General features: G+C 45.5%; 1 protein-coding gene across 1 annotated transcript in view; it reads right to left on the bottom strand.

Annotated features, from left to right (window-relative positions):
• The window catches only part of LOC146860897 (uncharacterized), a 1,545,865-nt gene extending 1,525,390 nt beyond the window's left edge, over positions 1-20,475 (bottom strand). Inside the window, exon 1 of the mRNA XM_085646178.1 lies at positions 20,394-20,475. Coding sequence (XP_085502304.1) covers positions 20,394-20,475 — 82 coding nt within the window. The remainder of the gene's footprint in view (positions 1-20,393) is intronic.
• Between the last annotated feature and the right edge of the window lie 241 nt (positions 20,476-20,716).

The raw sequence follows: 20,716 nt of genomic DNA, 5'->3' as shown, positions 1-20,716 counted from the left end.
ATTGTTGCGGGCCGTGGGGTCCGCACCGTACACAGGCCTTGGGGGCGTGGCTACGGGTCGTACCACGCGTACCCCTACATGACCCCAGCAATGCTGGTACGAGCTGTACCAAGGCCTTTCTGACGTGGGTACGGGCCGTACCGCTATTGTTGGAGTGACGTAGGGGGACGCGTGGTACGTTCCGTACCCACGCTCTTGCGGCCTGGGTAGGGTACGTACCGGTTCGCGTGACCATCCACTTCCGTTGTGGCGGACGCTTGCGTTGCTGGCCTTGCCCCCACCCCCTGGAAGTGACCAGGCCCTGATGGTCAGGTATGTCCAGGCCATGTGTGATTTGGTACCATGTGTTGGTGTTGTGTGTCCTGCCCCTGCCCCCCCCTTTGCCCCTGGTTGTTGTGCTGACCTTCTGCGGCGTCTGCGTCGGTTCCTGTACGCCAGGTGGACTGCTAGGAGGGCAGGGATGGCACGTAGGTTCGGGTCCATGTCTGTTCGTCGCGTCCAGCTGCTCCTTGCGTGTGTCGTCCTGATTTCCCGGCAGTTTTTGGCAGCCGGTAAATATTTTCCGTGCGGGATGACGTCGGTTCGAATCGTACTTCCTGGTTCGTGAAACGTAGGCTGGATGCGTACCGACGTCACGTCGGCTCCTTTCAGGATCGGAATTGTGTTTAGTTTCTGTTCGGTCGGTGTTTTGTTCGAATCGTACGGAAATGGTGTTTCCGTATGAATCGTACTTGCATTTTCGGATGGATTTCGCACCGGGTACGAGTCGGACGGAGAAAAGGCTCCGTCCGACGGTTCGTACCCGGTTTTTACCGGATCGGAATTGGCACCACAGTCGGGATACACTTAGCTTTATATAAGTGTAAACGAGACTCAAAATGACTGTATCCTAAACGTCTAGAGAAAGCATCTATGCGATGGGCAACCCTGATGACATTTTGACATGAGTAGCTATCAAAGGATTCCACTTTATTTTACTATCTATCAAGATACCAAGGTAATACAATTTGTCCTGTTTTTCGAGATGGTGTTCCTTAATATAGTGAGACCTGCATTTCATTTTCTCTGGCCCTAATGACATCAAATACGATTTAGAATAATTATTTTTCAGGCCCAAAGCATCCATATCATCATAAAAATGATCCATTAAAAGCTGCAGACCATTAGGTGCACATGCAATTAGAACTGAATCATCCACGTACAATAATGCGGGTACCAATTTGGATCCTACCTTCTGGACATATATGCCAGAGCCATCCATTAAAAACTCTTCTAATCGATTGATATAGAAAATAAAAAACATCGGGCCAGGATACAACCTGCCTCACACCCCTACATTTTTTAAAGTGTGATCTGCATAACCCCTTTGGGTCTGCATCTTACAGAGGCTTCCACTCCTGAGTGCAAATCGTGTAAAAGGCTATGAGGGCCTCATCCACCCCAATGTCCCTCAGCTTGGCCCAGAGTTTTGATCTAACCACTGTGTCGAATGCCATGCTGAGGCTCATGAAGGCCACATGAAAGTCCTCCTGCCTTGGAACAGTGCATTTAGCGATCAGTAGATATAAATTCAGATTCTGTTCCACTGTGCCATGCCCTGCTCTGTAGCCATACTGGATGGTGGTTAAGTTTTCTTTGCTATAAGACCAATCCATTAACGTATTGAGCAGGACCTACACTTAAGGGTCTATGAGCGAGATTGGTCGATAGCATGCCAGGTCCGCTTGATTTTCCTTTTAAAAAATAGGGACAATCACTGATTATTTCCAAGATTTAGGAATAAGGCCTCGATCTACCATATTAAGATGCAAAGTAATAAGTGGGGTCCAGGGGTCTTTTCAGGTTTTCAAAAGATCCCCTGGTACTCCATCCAGGACATTCACAGTAATTTAAGTGCAATGTGTTCCCAGTGTCAAAGCTGCAGCATTATTGGTGTGGCTACAATCAGAAGATGTGCAAGGCTTTTTTCGTGGTAACAGACAACTTTAAAATGTTACAAATAAGTCTCATAGAGAGTTAAAAATAGACACATATGGTGTGTGTCTGTTACAATTATCGGTCGATGATGTTTTGACCCCTGGAAAGGGTTAAGGGGTCTCAAAAGGACTTTAGGAATGCAGGGACTCCTAAATGGAAAGGAAAGAAAAGCAATGAGAGGAGTTTAGGGTGGTGTGTATCTGTGTTATCCTAAATTGAAAACCATTAAGGGAAGGAGGGTACCCAAAGACGAGAAGGTACTGAGGTTACATGCAAACAATGTGCATGCTGAACCAGGTGGTTCAAGAAAAGGAATATGTATTCCTTACTCTCAGGAAGTTACTACAAGAGAATAAGGGACATAGTTACAGGAGGCCTACGCAGGGCAAGCATCGATATGGAATAATAGTGTTGCATGGCCTTGTGGCTTACCGGAAGCAAAGTGTGTAGATGTCCTGAAAATGATGGATGGAACACCGCCGAAATCTCCTGTTGACTGATTGGGCAGGAATAAGGAAGAAGCCCACGGTGTGAGGATAGTTTTATGGGTCTGCCTGGACGACGTGCTGAAACAGCTCTGAATGGTCTTCAGAGTTCCAAAAACACAGGGAGAGTGACAAATGCAAAAGTAACAGATGATGGACTGAATGCTGAACAAATGAAACATTCACCCCCACTCACAGATCTGGGTTAAATCCATATTTTTTTTGCTTGCGACGCCATTCCAGATTGGACCCAGCCATGTGCAAATCAGTCTTGAACCTGATCCCCATGGGAACATTCCAGACTGAACTGTCAGGCCAGATTCTCCACGGACCAGAAACAAGCATAGTAGGATTGTTTTTGGGATATGACCCCTCATTAGCCAGTCTAGCTTGAATCCAGTGGCATGGCGGGCATGGAAAGCACGTCTAGGCTTACCCTTCCTCCATAGGGCGGCAAATTAAAAAAGAACAGATGATGAGTGGAATGCGAAATTAATCAACAGATCACCCTCAGTCACAAATCTGGGTTAAATCCATCATTTATTTTTACTTGGTATGTGACGGGCATGGCCTTCTTAAGGGAATTCCCCTAAAACCTTTTGCTTTTTGTCCTCCTAGTCTTTGCTTGCTCTCTGTTCGTGACCCTAGGACTCTGGGCACGTTCCCACTGTACTGCAGTGGGAAGGTACAAGCACCCTTCCTACACAGGTTAATCACAGGATGCCTACATGATTGGGTTAAGTGTTGTCCCTGTGAGTGTTCTGTGTACACCAAATACCCAGGGCGGATATGGCACTGGCTAGTAGTGGGACACAGCACTGACCGTACCCCCACTGGACTCACCTGCCAATCATGAATCCTGCTCAGGTTAGCACCACCTACTTGTGAGCCAACAATGAGGGGGCCTCCCCGACCGCCAGAGTGGCCCTAGGGTATGTGGGAAGCCTTGACAGGAGTGGTGGGCTCTGCCGAGCTGGGGCATCGCTTCAGCCAACCAGAAGTGCCAGTTCCAACACCACACCATTCCAGATTGGACCCAGCCATATGCAACTCAGTCTTGACCCTGCTCCCCATGGGAACAGTCCAGGAGGACCTGGCCTGGCAGTTTGGCTGGACTGTTCCCATGAGGAGCAGGGTCAAGACTGATTTGCATATACCATGGTCCAAACTGGGGTGGCGTGGTGAGCAAAAGAACAATGAATTAACCTAGATCTTTGTGACTGGGGGTGAATATGTGCATTGTTCAGCATTCTGTCCCTCATTTGTTCCTTTTGCTTTATTCTCCCTTAGTGGGAAGGGTATGCCCAGACATGGGGCCTTTTGCTCACTATGCCACCAGCTTCAAGCTAGCCTGGCTGATGAGGGATGATAGCCGAAACTGGTCCCAGGATGCTTGTTTCCAGTCCAGGGAGGACCTGGCCTGGCAGTTCCGGCTGGACTGTTCCCCTGGGAAGCAGGGTAAAGACTGATTTGCATATGGGTTGGTCCAAACTAGGGTGGCACCGTGAGCCAAAAAATGACGGATTAAACCCAGATCTATGACAGGGATGAAAGTTTGATTTGTTCAGCATGCCGTCCATCATTTGTTCTTTTTGCTTTTGTGAGCCTGGAGGACAGCGAGGTTTGGAGAGGATTTTAAGTTACAATTCTTTAGAGACCAAACATAACATATAATAATGCAGCCCAGTATTATTCTAAGACTTTTTCACTAACAAGACATGTAAACCTTAAAAATATATGTCCAATCTTTTCATTACAATGCACCCTGCCCTATGGGCTACCTAAGGCTTTGCTTATGGGTGTATTATATGCAATAAAAGGTGAGCTATGGCTTGGCAAGGGGGTTATATTGCCAAGTTGAATTGGCAGTTTAAAACTGCATGCAGGCTGCATGGCAGTCCTTGGACAGGTTTTAAGGGGCTACTTCTGTGGGTGGCACAATATGTGCTTCAGGTCCACTAGCAGCATTTATTTTTCAGGCCCTGGGTATGTGGTATACAACTCTACAAGGGACATATAAGTAAATTAAATCTACAAATCATATGTAAGCCAGTTTTACCATGTTTTATGGAGTGAGCACAAGCACTTTAGCACTTATAAGCAGTGGAAAAGTGCATAGAGACCTAAGGCCTACAAAAACAAATGTCAGCAAGAAGTGGAGGGCAGGGGCAACTAGTTTGGGGGACGATCACACTAAGGCTGATAGGTCTAACATGTGTCCCACAGCTGAAAGTAAGGAGAACTACCCATCCTTGTGGGAGTTATCATCACTAAGGTGGAAGAGACTTGACAGACCATCAGCATTGGAGTGGTCTGACCCAGGATGGCGTTCCACCATGATGTCAATTCCCTCTAGGGAGATGGACCCCTAAACAGTTTTGCATTCTCAACCCTTATCTGCATGAACGATCTGAGGCTGTGGTCTCTATGAATCCAGAAGTGAGTCCCAAACAGGTATGGTCTCAGCTTCTTCAGTGCCCAGACCAGAGCAAAGGCGCCCATTTCAATAGCACTACAACTATGTTGCCTGGGAAGTAGCTTCCTAGAAATGGAATCTACAGGTTGGTCTATGTCTTCCTCATTCAGCTGTGAGAATGCTGGACCTATCAAGAGAAAAAGATACCCCCTAAATAATTTGAGGTCTAAGAGGAGGGGGAAACAAAAAACTTAGAAAACAAACCTCTAAAATGACCTATATTCCTTTTCATGCAGCCAATATTGGCTTAAAGCTGACCCTTCCCCAAAATCATGTCATGTTACATAATTGGTCACCAAAAAATGTCTTATTGTATTTTATTTTTCATTATACAAAATTGTTTTGTACTTTTTTTATTTATATGATAAAATTGTTCTACCTTTCCATAGTTTAAAGAGAGAACCAATTACAGTGTTTTTACATACATATAAATACATCAATTAAATACCTAAGAAATTGTATGGCTACAAGAGTCCTAATGTGCTATAGTCACATATCATTCCATCTCTTGAGCTATGAGTTATCAATCAGATTATTGCATGTTGTTCTTTATACACAGACAAGGTAATGTACAAAACATTGATTAAATCAAAATGAAATAACTAACAAAACATATCAATACATGTGTGAATAAAATAGGAAACCCCACAAACACCATCCATAAAACTTACCCACTAGTCATACTTACTCATTCACACTTCCACTCATACACAAAAAAGAGAGATTCAAACAACAGCCAATATTGAGCCAATATTGGTCGCATGGAAAGGAATATAGGTCAGTTTAGAGGTTTGTTTTCTAAGGCTGGCCCTATGCCATGCTCTGCACAATAACCTCCTGGGAAATGTCACAGTCTGTGCAAATGACCATGATCACCTTCTTTGGCTGCTTCTTGGAAGTCACCTCAGTTAAGCGGTCAACAATGGTGCCATATCACTTGACAAACCTCCGGTAATAGCCAGTGAGGCCCAGGAAGGTCCTCACTTCTGTCTAGGTTTTGGGGGCTCTCGGGCCAGGTTGGTCTCTATTTTGCCCACAAGGTGTCCCAGGTACACCACAGAACTCTACCCTACCTGCCACTTCCTGGCTTGATAATCAGGCCAGCCTGTTGCAGAGCCTGATGCACTTCCTGCAGATGAAAACAGGTTCCCAGCTGCTGTTGAAGACAACTATGTCATCCAGGTAAGTAGCACTGAATGTCTCTATCCCAGCTTAGATCTGGTTCACTTGAAGTTGGGAGGGACATTCTTCAATCCAAATAGTACCACCTTAAATTGGAAGCAGCCCTCTAGGGAGGAGAATACTGACCTTGCTTTGACCCCTTGGTTAGGTCAGTCTGCCTGTACCTGGAAGTCCAGTCAAAGGTACTCAAGAATATAGCTGTCCCTAATCTGTGAATGAGCTGATCATCTCTGGGGATGGGGTGGGTCTTTGTGACTGAGTTGAGCCCCATTTAGTCCATGCAGAGCCTGAGTTTCGGGGCAGTACACAGTGGAGCAGATTTGGGTACCAGCACAGAGGGCTGGATCAGGGACTAATGGAGTGCTCCATCACTTCAGATTCCAGCATCTCAGAGACTTCCTACTTGATGCTGGCCCTCACCTTGTCTGTATATTTTGTTTTTGACAAGCAGGCTGTCCCCATGGTCAATAGCATGGGTGCACAAGTGTGTAAGCCCAGGAGTGAGGGAAAACAGTGAGGAAAACTGTCCCAGTAACTGAAGACAACCTCTCTGCTGGTCTGGTGTCAGGGAAGATAAGAGGTTGACACCTTCCACTGACCCATCTTTTTCTTTGGATGACAGGAGGTCAGGGAGAGGTTCACTCTTCTCTTCCTCCCGTCCTCTGCCACCAAAAGTATGGTGGCCTCAAACCTCTCATAGTGGGATTTCATGTGATTTATGTGGAGTACTTTTAAGGGGTTTCTTGAGTTCCTCTAAGAAGGGGCCTCCCCCTGCCTCTGAATCAACTCATCGGGCCCAGTCCAACAGTCTTGGAGGGCCCTGAATCCACTGGCTTTATCACCCACACTGGCCAGGTTAAATTTCTACCAGGGTAGCAGTCTGGCCATACCACTGCTTCATTACTTCCTGGCTCGCCTCCATGTTCTCAGTAGAAACTTTCTTCCAGAACTTGGCCATCTGGTTCCTGAGGGCTAGCATGTAGCGGACCACATCTTGGAGTGGCTTCTTGTGAGCTTTTCCCACCCCTCATTTCCCAGATTAAGAGGTCCCCTGACAGGGTGACCATACAGAAATTTAAATGGGCTAAACCCAACTCCTTTCTTTGGCACCTCCCTGTAGGTAAAAAGCAGGCATGGCAAAAGGATGTCCCACTTCTGCTTAATGGGCTCAGGCAGGCCAATAATCATGCTTTCTAGGGTCTTGTTAAACTTTTTAAGAAGCCCATCGGTTTAGGAACGGTAGGGTGTGGAGAGCTTGTAGGATACCCCACACTCCTTCCACATGGACTTCATGTATGCAGACATGAAGTTAGTGCCCTTGTCAGACTACACATCAAAAAGATACAGCTACATATAGATGCATTTCACTTTCCCTTACACATGGTTATTTCTGGGAATTTTAAGGCCCTCACCTATACCGAAATGTGGCATGCTTCATCATTGGGCTTCTCACAACCTGGACTCAAATAAGTCCAAGGTGGGTTTTACCACAGTACGTGGAGGCGAGGGTTTTTTGTTTCTTATTCATGGAGTTGTTACTCCACATCAACCAGAGGTAAATATGTAAACTGTTAAAGCTACCTGGGCTAGTCTAACCTAATTTTATTATTGGATCTTCTGATAGGATATCTCATCATTAGAGGTTGTTTTTAGTTCATCCTACAGTCCGATATGGGATAGTCAAGGAACTGATATTGTCTGATATCCCTGAATCCAGAACTCATGTAAAATCAAAAGAATGTAAGATCAGCAAAGGGAACAACACGGTACTTCAGGTGGTGTCCGTCCTTTGGAGTAAGTGTGACTATAGGGTGGTGCACCCTTGGGTTCCCCAGGTTAGGCAACGCTCCTGCAACTCCTGCAGCAATAATCTCTGGAACACAATAATGTGAGAGAAAATATCTTTTACATTTTCTTTTATTTCACTGGAGTTCTGGATCAAGGGATATCCTCCTGTGCCTTTTCCTCATGGTCCTTCTGGTACTTGCCACTAACGGACTAACGGACTAACGGTGACGAACGTACCTGTGCTCATTTGATCCCTGTGGGCTGCTGAGTTCCCTGCTGCTCGCTCTTTCTCCCTCCCGCCGCCGCAGGACAGCGCGGCCGCTGTGTGGGGGGAGGAAAGGACTACACCTCCCACGATCCCTTGGCCGGAAGCGGAAGCGACGGATTTCGCGCCCGCAGGCGCTACAAAAGTAAACCTTCCTCCCGCGTCGCGGGACGGCGCGCGGGCGGCGCCGGGCTAAGCCCGGGCAAAGGACGGGCCCTCTATGGCCCTCAGAAGCACAAGGAGGCCGGGCTGGGCCACTTCCATTCACTATTGTTGAAAAATTTGGGTATTGGAGTTGCCTCGCATATAAGTGCTCAGTGCTCTGTGGCAAAATAGTTAAAGTGGTAGTGGTGTTTGGCCTATGCAGTATTCATGTGTTGGTTATTGTGGTGGTTATGAAGTATATTGAGTAATACTGTAACGGATATACATGAGGTGCATTGATACTGTGAGTAGATAATTGCTGAGTAACAATTTTTGATAAATATTTGGCCACTCAGTCGCGATCATAGTGGGGGAAAAGTGGGTTGTCAACAGAAAGAGCATCATGGCTACTAAACCAAAAACTAGATCAACCAAGCGTAAAGCAAGCACCCCGTTGATTACGACAAATAGCCAACTTAACACAGATACTCTTGTTGGGCACTCTGCACCCCCAACGGCCATAGATCTAATGTTACGTAAGGTCATTGGAGCAGTAAACGGGGAAATTGAACGTACCCAGAGACGCCTATCAATGACCCCCACGCAAAATTCCCATTTACAAACACACAGTAGTCCCATGCAAGCCCCACAAGTAAACCTTTGTGATAGCCTGCTGGATAATAGCCCGGACATTTCAATTGGGAATTTACCTTGTGGCCAGCAGCTAATAGAGGTCGATTCACCTATTGATAAGATAACAAAAAGACCTAATTTAATTAAGCATAGGTTGCCCAAAAGAGGTTCCAAGATCACGCAAGCAAGGAAGCCAAAACCCCCCAATAAGGGTGGGAAGAAACAACCAATGGAGGAAGAGCTCATAGAAGTAGATACACCAACTCCATTAAGTCCACCATGATGGCTATAACCAGTTTTAGCCGATTTGCAAAAACATCTAGAAACCTTCATTACTGCCCAAATAAAACCACTCTATAGTAAACTAGATAAAATTACTAATGAGCTTTATAAACAGGCAAAGCTGAAGGAAAGCAACTCTAACCCTATTGGAAATTTAACCTCAACTGTAATTCCCCCCCTAAGGCCACTACCTATGGAAAACATTGGCACCAGAAATGAGCTATGCATTACCGCACAGGTTCATGATCCACCCACAAGAGTAGACCAATCACAGGATAGATGCCGCCCTGAAAGTACGAAAGATGGTCACCCCATAAATAAAGATCAGCCGAGGAGATTACAGATAAAGCCAGGGAAGGTTGTGTCCCATGAGCAGGTGGATGCATGGCAGAAAGTCCCTGATAGTAAGGGAAAAATCCACCCTCCCCCCCTGGAGTAAATCTACCCCCCGAAGTAAGTCCCTATGTTGTGATTTTTGCCAGGGTTCCTGAACTCAGGGAGGGTCAAAGGGAGACACACCTAGAGTTAAAAAACAAGATTATATACTGGTTAAATATACACAGACCTCTCCAAGGGAGGGAAAGGGGAGAAATCATCCATGTAAGAAGAGTACCATGGTTGGGAAACAGAGGAAAGGACATTGAAGGGGATTGCATTATTGCAAATTTTAGGAACCCAAAGCTGGTGGAGTATATACTGGGAAACAATAACAAAAATGCAACCAGTACTATTCAAACTATGCCTCTGGCCTATTTTTATCCCAGACATGGCCTTATGTTCCCTCAGGGTCACAATTTAGGCAGGAAGGGAGGAGGAACAGATGGAGACTGGAGAAGGAAATATGAATACAGTTCTCTATCACTATTAAATTTGAATGGTCCGCAGTGGGAGAATAGATTTAGTCCCCTTCAATCGCTGGATGGAAATGATTGACTAACGAATTCAGAGGTAGGTTGGGCAGGGAAGAAAATAAGGGCATCTACGGAAATAAATGAATTAACCTCAGAGGGAAGGCACACATCGAATCACCCAGAAATTGGCCCGCAAAGCCAGATTGGGGAGAGGCAAGAACTACCACTAGGAAGGAGGGAGGTACATGAATTAGATACTCATGGTCGAAGGCTGTCCGGGACACAGGGGGCAAGGGTGAAAATAACATCTTGGAACATCGCAGGCCTAGCTGGAAAAATAAGCAATATAGAGTGGAGGAATCAACTAAGGGACTCCCATATAATAGCTTTACAGGAGACATGGGTAGTTGAGCCCGATAATCATCATTTAGAGGGGTATATGTCCTTCTTTGTACCAGCTCAGGAGAGTAGGGCTGGTAGAGCGAAGGGAGGCCTAATAATATACGCTGATGTCAATTTAAAGGGGAGATGGACTGTCTCACCTTGGTCCTCAGACAACTTGCAAGCAGTAACCTTCCAGGGACAGGGGTTGAGGGTACAATTATTTAACTTTTATAACCCTGGCCCAGGAAGTGGCACTAATGCCGTGCTGGAGGAATTAGATCTTAGACTAAAACAGGAATCTGATCTAAGAAAAGGTGGATAAAAATTATTCGTCCTTTTAATGGGGGATCTAAATTGTCATCTTTGCTCACGGTTGATACCGGTAACTACCCACTGGGATCTTTGCCCACTTAAAAAGGGCCCACATTTGGAGCACACATCTGAGGGTATATTAATAACAAAAATACTAGGGAGTCACTCACTAGCACACACTATTGATCTGGTAATTCCAGAACCAGAGGGCACCCTGATACCGACTTTTAAAGGAAGGGGATGTTCGTCTATTATAGACTAAATCTTTATATCCACCTTTGCTAAATACCGGATTGGGAAGGTAATCACTAAATGGAGTGCCTTTAGCGATCATAACCCTCTGGCTATAGAAATACCGTATAAGGATTATATTAAAATGAATAAACAGCTGGATAGCATTTTACAACCTACCGACCAGGGTAGGCGTTTAAAATGGACAAAAATCAATGCCCCTGAATTTTATACCGCACTGGTGCAAAAGGGGAAAAAGTGGCTTGAGGAGTGTTTAGATCTCCAAATAGAGGGAGGTGACCTAGTTGCCGCTTTCAGGGAGCTAACTAAATGCGCTGGAAAACTATTGTTGACAAAAGGTCCCAGAAAACCAGTGACTCACCCAAGATGGTTTGACGTAAACTGTGCACGAGCACTAAGAAATTTAAAGTCAAGTCTTAAGGTTAATCCGAGGGACATAGTGGAGGTGGCAAAGTATAGGAAAATCTATAGAACTAAGATCAAAGAAAGGAAAACCACCTTAAAAGCTGAATTATGGGCTGATTTAAGAGAGGCGGGCGAAAACAGAGATTTCACTGAATTCTGGAAGATTATAAATAGGCCCTCTTTTTATGATTGTAACACACCGGTCCTCAGCACAAATATCCGCACAAATATCCTCCCACAGCAATGGGTAGCTCATTTTGAGAAACTTTACAATCATTCCAAGGTTTGTAAACAAGAAGGGGAATGGGTTGGTAATAGGAATGAGGCGCAGGATTTTACACTCACTGAGATCACGCAAGCAATTATTGGATTAACACCAAACAAAGCACCTGGGCCTGATGGCACTCCCCCAGATCTGTATAAAAGTAATGTCGATTTGTGGGCACCAATTTTAATGAGAGTGCTAAACGCAGCCATTAAAACAGGACTCCCGAGGTCATGGTCTACTGCCTTAATAGTTCCTATTTTTAAAAAAGGAAACAAGGACAACCCCCAATGCTATAGACCTATATCATTGATTGATGTTTCGGCTAAAATACTGGGGCGGGTGGTTTTAAATCGTTTAATGGCCTGGACAGAAGAGCAGCGCACAATAGTTGATACCCAGTATGGCTTCAGAGCAGGAAAATCAACCAGTGATCAATGCTTAAATTTATATTTACTGGTCGCTAAATATACTAGTGCAAGTAATGGGACCATTTACATGGGATTTATGGACTTAGCAGCGGCCTTCGACAATGTGAATAGAAGTAAGCTTTGGGAAATGATGACTTCCTTGGGGATTGATCAGGGTTTGATAAACATTCTGAGAGAGCTACACTGGAACACTACAGCGAGGGTTCGCTATAGTATGGAGGGGGGGCAAACTGATTCCTTCCCATGTTCCAGTGGAGTAAGGCAGGGATGCATTCTTGCCCCCTTCCTATTCTCACTATATATAAACGACCTGGAGTCAACCCTCATAGCGAAGGCAGCCGATTGTCCTAGGGTAGGAAAGCGCCAAATACCAGTCCTCCTACATGCGGATGACGCGGTTCTCCTTGCTAGGACACCGCGAAGTCTTCAAATATTGATTAATGGATTTGTAGACTTTATGGAAAAATTAGATCTATCTGTCTATCTGAGTAAATCCTTTGCATTGATCGCAGGCAAAAAAACGGCTAAAAAACCGATGTTCAATATTGGGACCCATGTCATGGATATAGTAACTACCTTCCCGTATCTAGGCCTACTGTTCGACTGCAAAATTCAATTTGATAAGTTGTTGGAGGAACGCTGCTCCAAACTAGTTTCGTCATGTGGTGCAATTATGAATTTTGCACAAAGATTAGGCTGCTGGTCCCCCGAGCAAATTATGACCCTATATAATTCAATAAGTATAGCTAAAGCGGTATATGGAGCAGAGGTGTGGGGCTTCAGGGATGTTAAACAGCTACAATTGGAAGAAGATAAATTTATTCGTAGGATCCTGAAGATCCCACACGCGATACCAGCCGAAATCGCACATTCTGAACTTGGTATCCCATACATTGCTGATTTGGTCAAAATTAAACCAGTTTTGGCTTGGCTCAGCATCTGGGCAAACCCGGATGCTGAGCTAAGCAAGGAAATTCTTAATGATTGCTTACAAAGGGATGAAGGAATGTCAATCCCATGGCTGAAATATGTTAAAGTAACTTTAAAATCTGTAGGCCAGCACACACTTTTCAGTACCCCTGCTCTAATTTCAAGAAATAGTAAAATACAAATTAAAAGTCTGTTGCTGGATAAAATGGAATCCCTCAGGGAGACTAAAGCTTTCACATTGAAACGCTCAGTGGTAGCGCATTGTTTAGTTAAAGAGACAGTGGGTATGGAACCCTATCTATTTCTCTTGCATAATCAACAGGATAGATTTTTAATGTGTCGTTTTAGGCTCAATTTTTTGCATAATATTTTATCTTACCCATCGGGTTTTACTGCGACTATTGAGCAGAAGGGTGCCTGCGGCTGCAACAATTTGTCTCCGCAGGACACCCTTCATTTTGTATTATTGTGCCCATTTTATTGTCTTCCTAGACGCATGTTTTTAATTGATATTTTAAAACGTGGAAAATTTCGACATGCGAAGGTAGCCTTGTTGTTCTTTCAAAGAGCAAATGATATGTATACGCTATGTTCAGTGATAAGCTTTTTGAAAGCTGCAGTAAGACTAAGGAGCACTAGAGACTAATTCCCCTCTCGCACTTATATGAATTGTAACAGTTCGGTTGATGGTTAATTTTATACTAATGAAATGTATAATTGTATATGTTGTGTATTTTTAAATATGTACTTTTTATGATGATTTTTTAACCATCGAAATAAAGAATTTGAACTGAACTACTGCAAGCACTGGTCTGAGCCCTCTTGTTCATAGTTATCTTTGTTTAGGTCCATCTGAGCCTGGCCATTTTGGTCCTGGTCTTCCTGGTCATCCATGTCCTTGGTCTTTCTGGCAATTGATGTTCTGGTCTTCCTGATCTTTCTCAACCTAGTCCCACTATCCCCAGGTCTTGGTCTTGCTGCTCTATTTGGTGTTCTCCTCCACTTGGCACACTAGGCCTTCTCATAAGTTCCCACCTAGGTGTTTTCCTGGTCCTCTTCATCCTAATCCTTCTAATTCTCCTTCACCTACTCCTGGAATTTCTGGCTCTGGCCCTCCTGGTATCTTTGGTATTGGCTCACACAACTTTCTTACTTATTCTGGTCCCCTGGTCTACTGGTCATAATTTTCATGCCCATAATCTTCTTAATCTTCCTAGATCTGGTTCTGACCCTCCTGCTCCTTTGTGTGTAACCAATAGACCATGGTCCTCCATGTTCTGATCGTCCTGGGCATGACCTTCCTATTCCTCATCTTTTTGGCTATCCTGTTCCTAGCCCTGTGGCCAGGTCTTAATGGCTGTGGTCATCCTGGTCCTGATATCTCTGGTCCTGATCCTCCTTTTCCTCCTCACAATGGTCCTTCTGGTCCCAATGCTCCGGGTCCAGATCTTCCTTGCCACCATGGCCCTTTGTTTATTGGCCCTTTTAGATCTCCTGGTTGCCTGTATCCTTGGTCTCACCTCCATGGTACTCCTGTCCATGGTCCTCCCCGTCTTGTTTTTCATAGTTAACAGAGATTCTGTGCTTATTGACCCTGATATTTTTGGTCTTGGTCCTTTTAGTTTGGGTTCTCATTAGCCTTGTTCTCCTCAGCCAGATCCATCAGTCACATCTTGGTCTCCTTCATCTTTGTCCTGGTCTTTTTTGTGCCATTGTGTTGGTTATCGTACACCTTGTCATTTTGCCATTGCGGATGTTCTTGGTTCCCCCAGTCTTGGACTATTCGGCCCTTTTCCTTTTTGGTCCTCTCGACCCTGGTCGCTTTGTCCAGGTCCTCTTCCCCTAAACCTCCTAGGCCTGGTACCATAGGTCCTGGTCCTAGTTGTCTGCTTGGTCCATCTGGCCTTGCAAGTCCTGGCCTGGTAGCCTTTGTCCTACTGGTTTGAGTTGCCCTAGTCCCCCTGGATCAGTTCATTTTTCTCAGTCATACTGGTACTGCCGTCATTGATACTGGCCCTCTTTATCCAGGTAATCCTTCTTCGGGTCCTCCAGAGCCTAGTCACTTGGTCCTGTCGGCCACTGTCCAGTCCCCTTTGTCTTCCAAACTCAGGATGGCTTTCTTGCATTCAATCCTCCTGAACCTGGTCTTGCGACCTGCGATGATTGCTCTGCCCCACTTGATAATCCAAGCCTTGGTACTCTAATCCCTGTTTCCGATCCGACTGGTCATTAACCTTTTTGTTCACTTAATCCTCCTTACTCTGGTCTTGTGGGTGCCCTTTGTACTGGTCCCGCTGCCCTTCCTAGTCCCTGTCCTGCTTATCCCAGTCTCCTGGTCCACTGGTCATTGCCCTCCTCGTCCTGATCTTCATAGTCCTTTTTGGTGTGGTCCTGTTCCTCCTCGCCCCTGTCCTCCTGCTGCATGTCCTCGTGCTTTTGCAAAAACATGCCCTGGCCAACCATAGATCATTCTAGTCTTTCCTAGTTCTGATGTTCCTTGACCTCCAGTTCATGCTAGCTTTAGAACTTCCTGGCACTGTACTTCCTGGCCATTATTCCTATGCAATTCTGCCCCTAGTCATCTGGATTGTGGGTGTCTTGCTTCACAACCTTCCAGTTCTGGACCTTTTTATCCTTCCCTCCATAAATTGTCAGCCATCTGTCCTAATATTTCTGTTTCTGGCCCCCTGGTCCATGTAGTGTTGATCTTAGTTCTGATTCTAATGTGTCGAGTCCACCTATTTTGGGTCTTTTGATGCTGGTCCCACTGGTCTTGGTTTTTGTATCCCTCCTAGTCTCCTGATCCTTCTGCCCCATCATAGTCCTACTAGTCCTCATGTCTCCTGGATTGCCTGTTTGATCTTGTTGGAATCCATATGACCCTGATCCCCTCTATCATGGTCTTGCTACTAATGGTTTTTCTGTTCTGGTCTTCGTCATCCGTGTGGCACTGGTCCTCCTAGTTCTCATGTTGTGAGTCACCGTGGTTCATGTAATCCTCGTCACTGAGGTTTACGGTACCCCTGATTCTGAGTCTCATGGACCTTCTGATACTAGTTCCACTGGGCCTGGACATCCTGATTATTTATTTTGCTCTAGTCCTGCTGATCTAGGGTCTCCTGGTCCTGCTAGTCCTGGTCCTTTGCGGTCGTGGTTTTTCTGGTCCTTGTCCATTTGCTTGTGTGGACCGTTTGTTCTTTTCTTTGGTCTCCTGGTACTGTTCCTCTTTGGTCTGCCCTTCTGAATTTGGCTACTCTTCGAAATGGTCATCCTCATTGTTCTTGTCCTGGTCGTTGTGCTTGGGCCCTCCTAGCCCTCCCTGTCCTTATGGCCTAGGGCCTTTTGTTCCTTCTACCCCTGGTAGGAGGGGTCCTTCTCCACTGGGTCCTTACCCTCTGTTCTACACCCTCCTGGTCCTTCTGATTCTTGTCACCCTGCTCCCTGCACCCCAGTCCTGTTTTGTCTTGCCTTGTTCCTCCTATTGTTCATTGACCCCTCTGGGATTGGTAACCTTGGTCTTCCTGGATTTGCTCCCTGGGCCTGACTATTTTTGCCCTGGTCCTTGTGGCGCTCCTTGTGCTAGCCCTCTTAGTTGTCTACCTCTTGGTCATTTTCTTTCAACTGGCAAACCTCCTCCTCCTACTAGTCCTACTCCTTCTTCCTTCTGTCCTCCTACTTCCTTCCCCAGGCCCTCTCCACAGCGACTTTAGTCAAGGATAGCCTCCAAGCCTGTCACTCAGATTATTTTTTGAGCTTCAATATTTCTTTACTGAGTCAGCACTGCCAAGGACAGAAGTTAGATCTCAGTAGAGCCTGTTCCACTTAGAACACTGCTTAGCATAGTAAATATGAAACTACCCTTCCAAAGATACATTGTGCCAGTGGCTAAAATGTCAGTGGGGCTGTAGGGGCCACTCATGACATGGGAACAATAAGCATCTATGCCTGAAACCCACTCCGCTGAGGCAGTAGTCTGTGAATTCAGCAGCCAGCTGAGTAAATACAAAAACAACAGTTGATGGACAGAATGCAGAACAATGTCATACATTCACCCCAGTACGGAGATCTGGGCCTAAATCCATTGTTTTTTTGCTCGCCATGCCGTTCCAGTTTGAACCCAGCCATATGCAAATCAGTCTTCACCCTGTGCCTCTTGGGAACAGTCCAGCCCGAACTGCCAAGCCTCCCTGGACTGTAAACAAGCATTATAGGACCGGTTTCGGGGTTTTCACCCCTCTTCAGCCAGAATAGCTTGATTTCAGTGGCATGGAGAGCAAGGGACCCACGTCTGAGCATACCCTTCCCACTCAGGGTGACAAATGCGGAAACAACAGTTGATGGACCGAATGCAGAACAATGTCATACATTCACCCCAGTACAGAGATCTGGGCCTAAATCCATAGTTTTTTTGCTCACCATGCCGTTCCAGTTTGAACCCAGCCATATGCAAATCAGTCTTGACCCTGTGCCTCATGGGAACAGTCCAGTCTGAACTGCCAAGCCAGTTCCTCCCTGGACTGGAAACAAGCATCCTAGGACCGGTTTCGGGGTTTCACTCCTCTTCAGCCAGAATAGCTTGATTCCAGTGGCATGGAGAGCAAGGGACCCATGTCTGGGCATACCCTTCCCACTCAGGGTGACAAATGCAAAAACAAGAGTTGATGGACAGAATGCAGAACAATGTCATACATTCACCCCCGTACAGAGATCTGGGCCTAAATCCATCGTTTTTTTGCTCACCATGCCGTTCCAGTTTGAACCCAGCCATATGCAAATCAGTCTTGACCCTGTGCCTCATGGGAACAGTCTAGCCCGAACTGCTAAGCCAGGTCCTCCCTGGACTAGAAACAAGCATCCTTTCACCCCTCTTCAGCCAGAAAAGCTTGGCAGGGTATGCCCAGACGTGGGTCCCTTGCTCACTTTGCCACTGGATTCAAGATAGCCTGGCTGATGAGGGTTATGAATCCGAAACCGGTCCCAGGATGCATGTTTCCGGTCCATGGAAGACATGGCTTGGCAATTCGGGCAGGATTGTTCCCATGAGGCACAGGGTCAGACTGATTTGCATATGGCCATGTCTGAACTGGGGTGGTGGAGTGAGCTAAAGAATGATGATGGATTAAACCCAGATCAGTTGACTGTGGGTGAGTGTTTGATTTGCTCAAACGCTCCGTCCATCATCCCCTTTGGTATCGCTTTATTTGCCCAAAGTTGGCAGTGTATGCCCAGACGTTGGTCCCTTGCTCACTTTGCCACTGGATTCAAGATAGCCTGGCTGATGAGGGTTATGAACCCGAAACCGGTCCCAGGATGCTTGTTTCTGATCCAGGGAAGACATGGCTTGGCAATTCGGGTAGGACTGTTCCCATAAAGCACAGGGTCATACTGATTTGCATATGACCATGTCTGAACTGGGGTGGTGGAGTGAGCTAAAGAATGATGATGGATTAAACCCAGATCAGTTGACTGGGGGTGAGTGTTTGATTTGCTCAAACGCTCCGTCCATCATCCCCTTTGGTATTGCTTTATTCGTCCTAAGTTGGCAGGGTATTCCCAGACGTGAGTCCCTTGCTCACTTTGCCACTGGATTCAAGATAGCCTGGCTGATGAGGGTTATGAACCCAAAACCGGTCCCAGGATGCTTGTTTGCGGTCCAGGGAAGAAATGGCTTGGCAATTCAGGCATGACTGTTCCCATGAGGCACAGGGTCAGACTGATTTGCATATGGCCATGTCTGACCTGGGGTGGTGGAGTGAGCTAAAGAATGATGGTGGATTAAATCCAGATCAGTTTACTGGAGGTGAGTGTTTGATTTGCTCAAACGCTCCGTCCATCATCCCCTTTGGTATAGCTGAGTAAATAGGCACTTCTCCCTTGCCTGCTTTCACTTACCCATTCCACAGAAGCCCTGTTAATTTGTCTCACTCAATTCACCTCCTGCATGAGTCCCAAAAATGCACTGTGCTCCCAAGCGTTAACTGCCCACTGTGAGTGCCCCTCTCTCTGTAGCCCAGATACCACTTATCTCTCTCCATTCCATGTTTGCTGTTGCTTATCAAAGGCTGCTGTGTTGCCAGGTTTGAAATACTAAGCAAGTACAATCCTCCTAAAAGAAGCAGAAAACTAGCACAAGGCCTATCACGAGAAGACCAAAATTAGCCTCACTCCCAAAAGTAATCATAAATATTAAGTAACCGATCTATTCTCATAAGTGAAGAAAAACGCACTCATCATCCTTCGTAGGTAGCCAAATACTTTTAGACTGTAGCACAAAATATTTGTGTGCCAAATCCTGAAGCTCCCGAAACAAAAGTTTTGACTCCTACATTTCCTATTTTAATATTAAAAAACATAAATGGTTTAACTCAAAATTAATTGTACTTTTTTCATATGTAAACAGCTTAGCTTAATTCATGCACTTATCTTTGTACATATTATTGTACTTTTGCATGTGCACTTACTTTAAAAACATCACACATGCTGCATCCCAATTACAAGATGTCCTCCACTCTACCACTAACTTGAGTCTATTTTTTCTTTTGTCCAGCAAAATAAAGACCTTCTTCATACTATTTATCCTGCCGTCGGTTAATAGTACATCATCTCTACAATTTAGCCTGTGGCCAGATGAACAATGAATTTTCAGATGCTTAGCCGGACGCTGGCTATGTAGCAGATATTATGCACTGTTTTGCCAGCTACTCGGTAAAAACCAGAGATTATGCACTATTATGCCCTCGGCCAGATACATACAAAATTCCATTTAGAAGCTATGCAGAGCTTCATCATTTTTTAACTAATGACAACAAAACAGCACTTATGGTCTAACTTTTAGGCAAAACAGATCTCTCAATCAGACAATGTACAAATGTAATTATGTTTTTTTTTATTATTGAGAAAGGTATCAGGCTGTCTTCCCATATTCTATTCATTTCATTTTGCAGTGAGACATCTCCTTTACAGCTTCAGATGCACCACACCGAACATGAGTACAGGCATTATTTGACACTTTATTTAGGAAAAGCCACCACCTAGTGAGACTGAAAACTAGCCACATGGATGGTGTTTTACCTTTGAAAAGTGGCTATATTGTTTCCATTTGGCCCTGTATGATTCTCCACTGCCCTTCATCAAAGAAATAGCGCTTGAAATCAAGTTAAAAGCTGGTTTCAATAGACATAGTTTGCCTTTGAACATCCACTTTAGGTTCAAGATTCCAAATGAAACCTCAGAACAATACAATGAACCCAATAAAACACCTGAGCATTCTGACCCACCTGTCCAATGAGGGTAGGGGCAGTACTGGACCTTCTGCCAGGGCGTATACTCACCTCTATGCAGCTGCTGATTCCTGCTCCTACAGCTGAAGATCAGAAGTAGTATGCACAGCTGCACACCCTGGCATACTCCCATTTTTGTCGGAACACCGGCACTCTTGAAATCGTCCTGGAATAATGACTATCCTTGGCACTGTTGTCCCTTATTATAGCTTGGCAACCTGGCACAGTCACGTGGAACGGCTGACACCCGGGCAGAGGGGAGGGCTCCTACATGAGTCTCACAAGGAACCTTTATCGCTGAATGGCTCATATCAACTTGGCAGCAGAGGGCTGTGATCCCCAGGCTAAGGTAGGTTTCCAGTGTGACAAGAGAT

The sequence above is a fragment of the Triturus cristatus genome, chromosome 3_1 (genome assembly GCF_964204655.1).
Source record: "Triturus cristatus chromosome 3_1, aTriCri1.1, whole genome shotgun sequence".
Taxonomy (NCBI): Eukaryota; Metazoa; Chordata; class Amphibia; order Caudata; family Salamandridae; genus Triturus; species Triturus cristatus.
The sequence above is the reverse complement of the archived record's forward strand: the minus strand, read 5'-3'. Positions and strand labels throughout refer to the sequence as shown.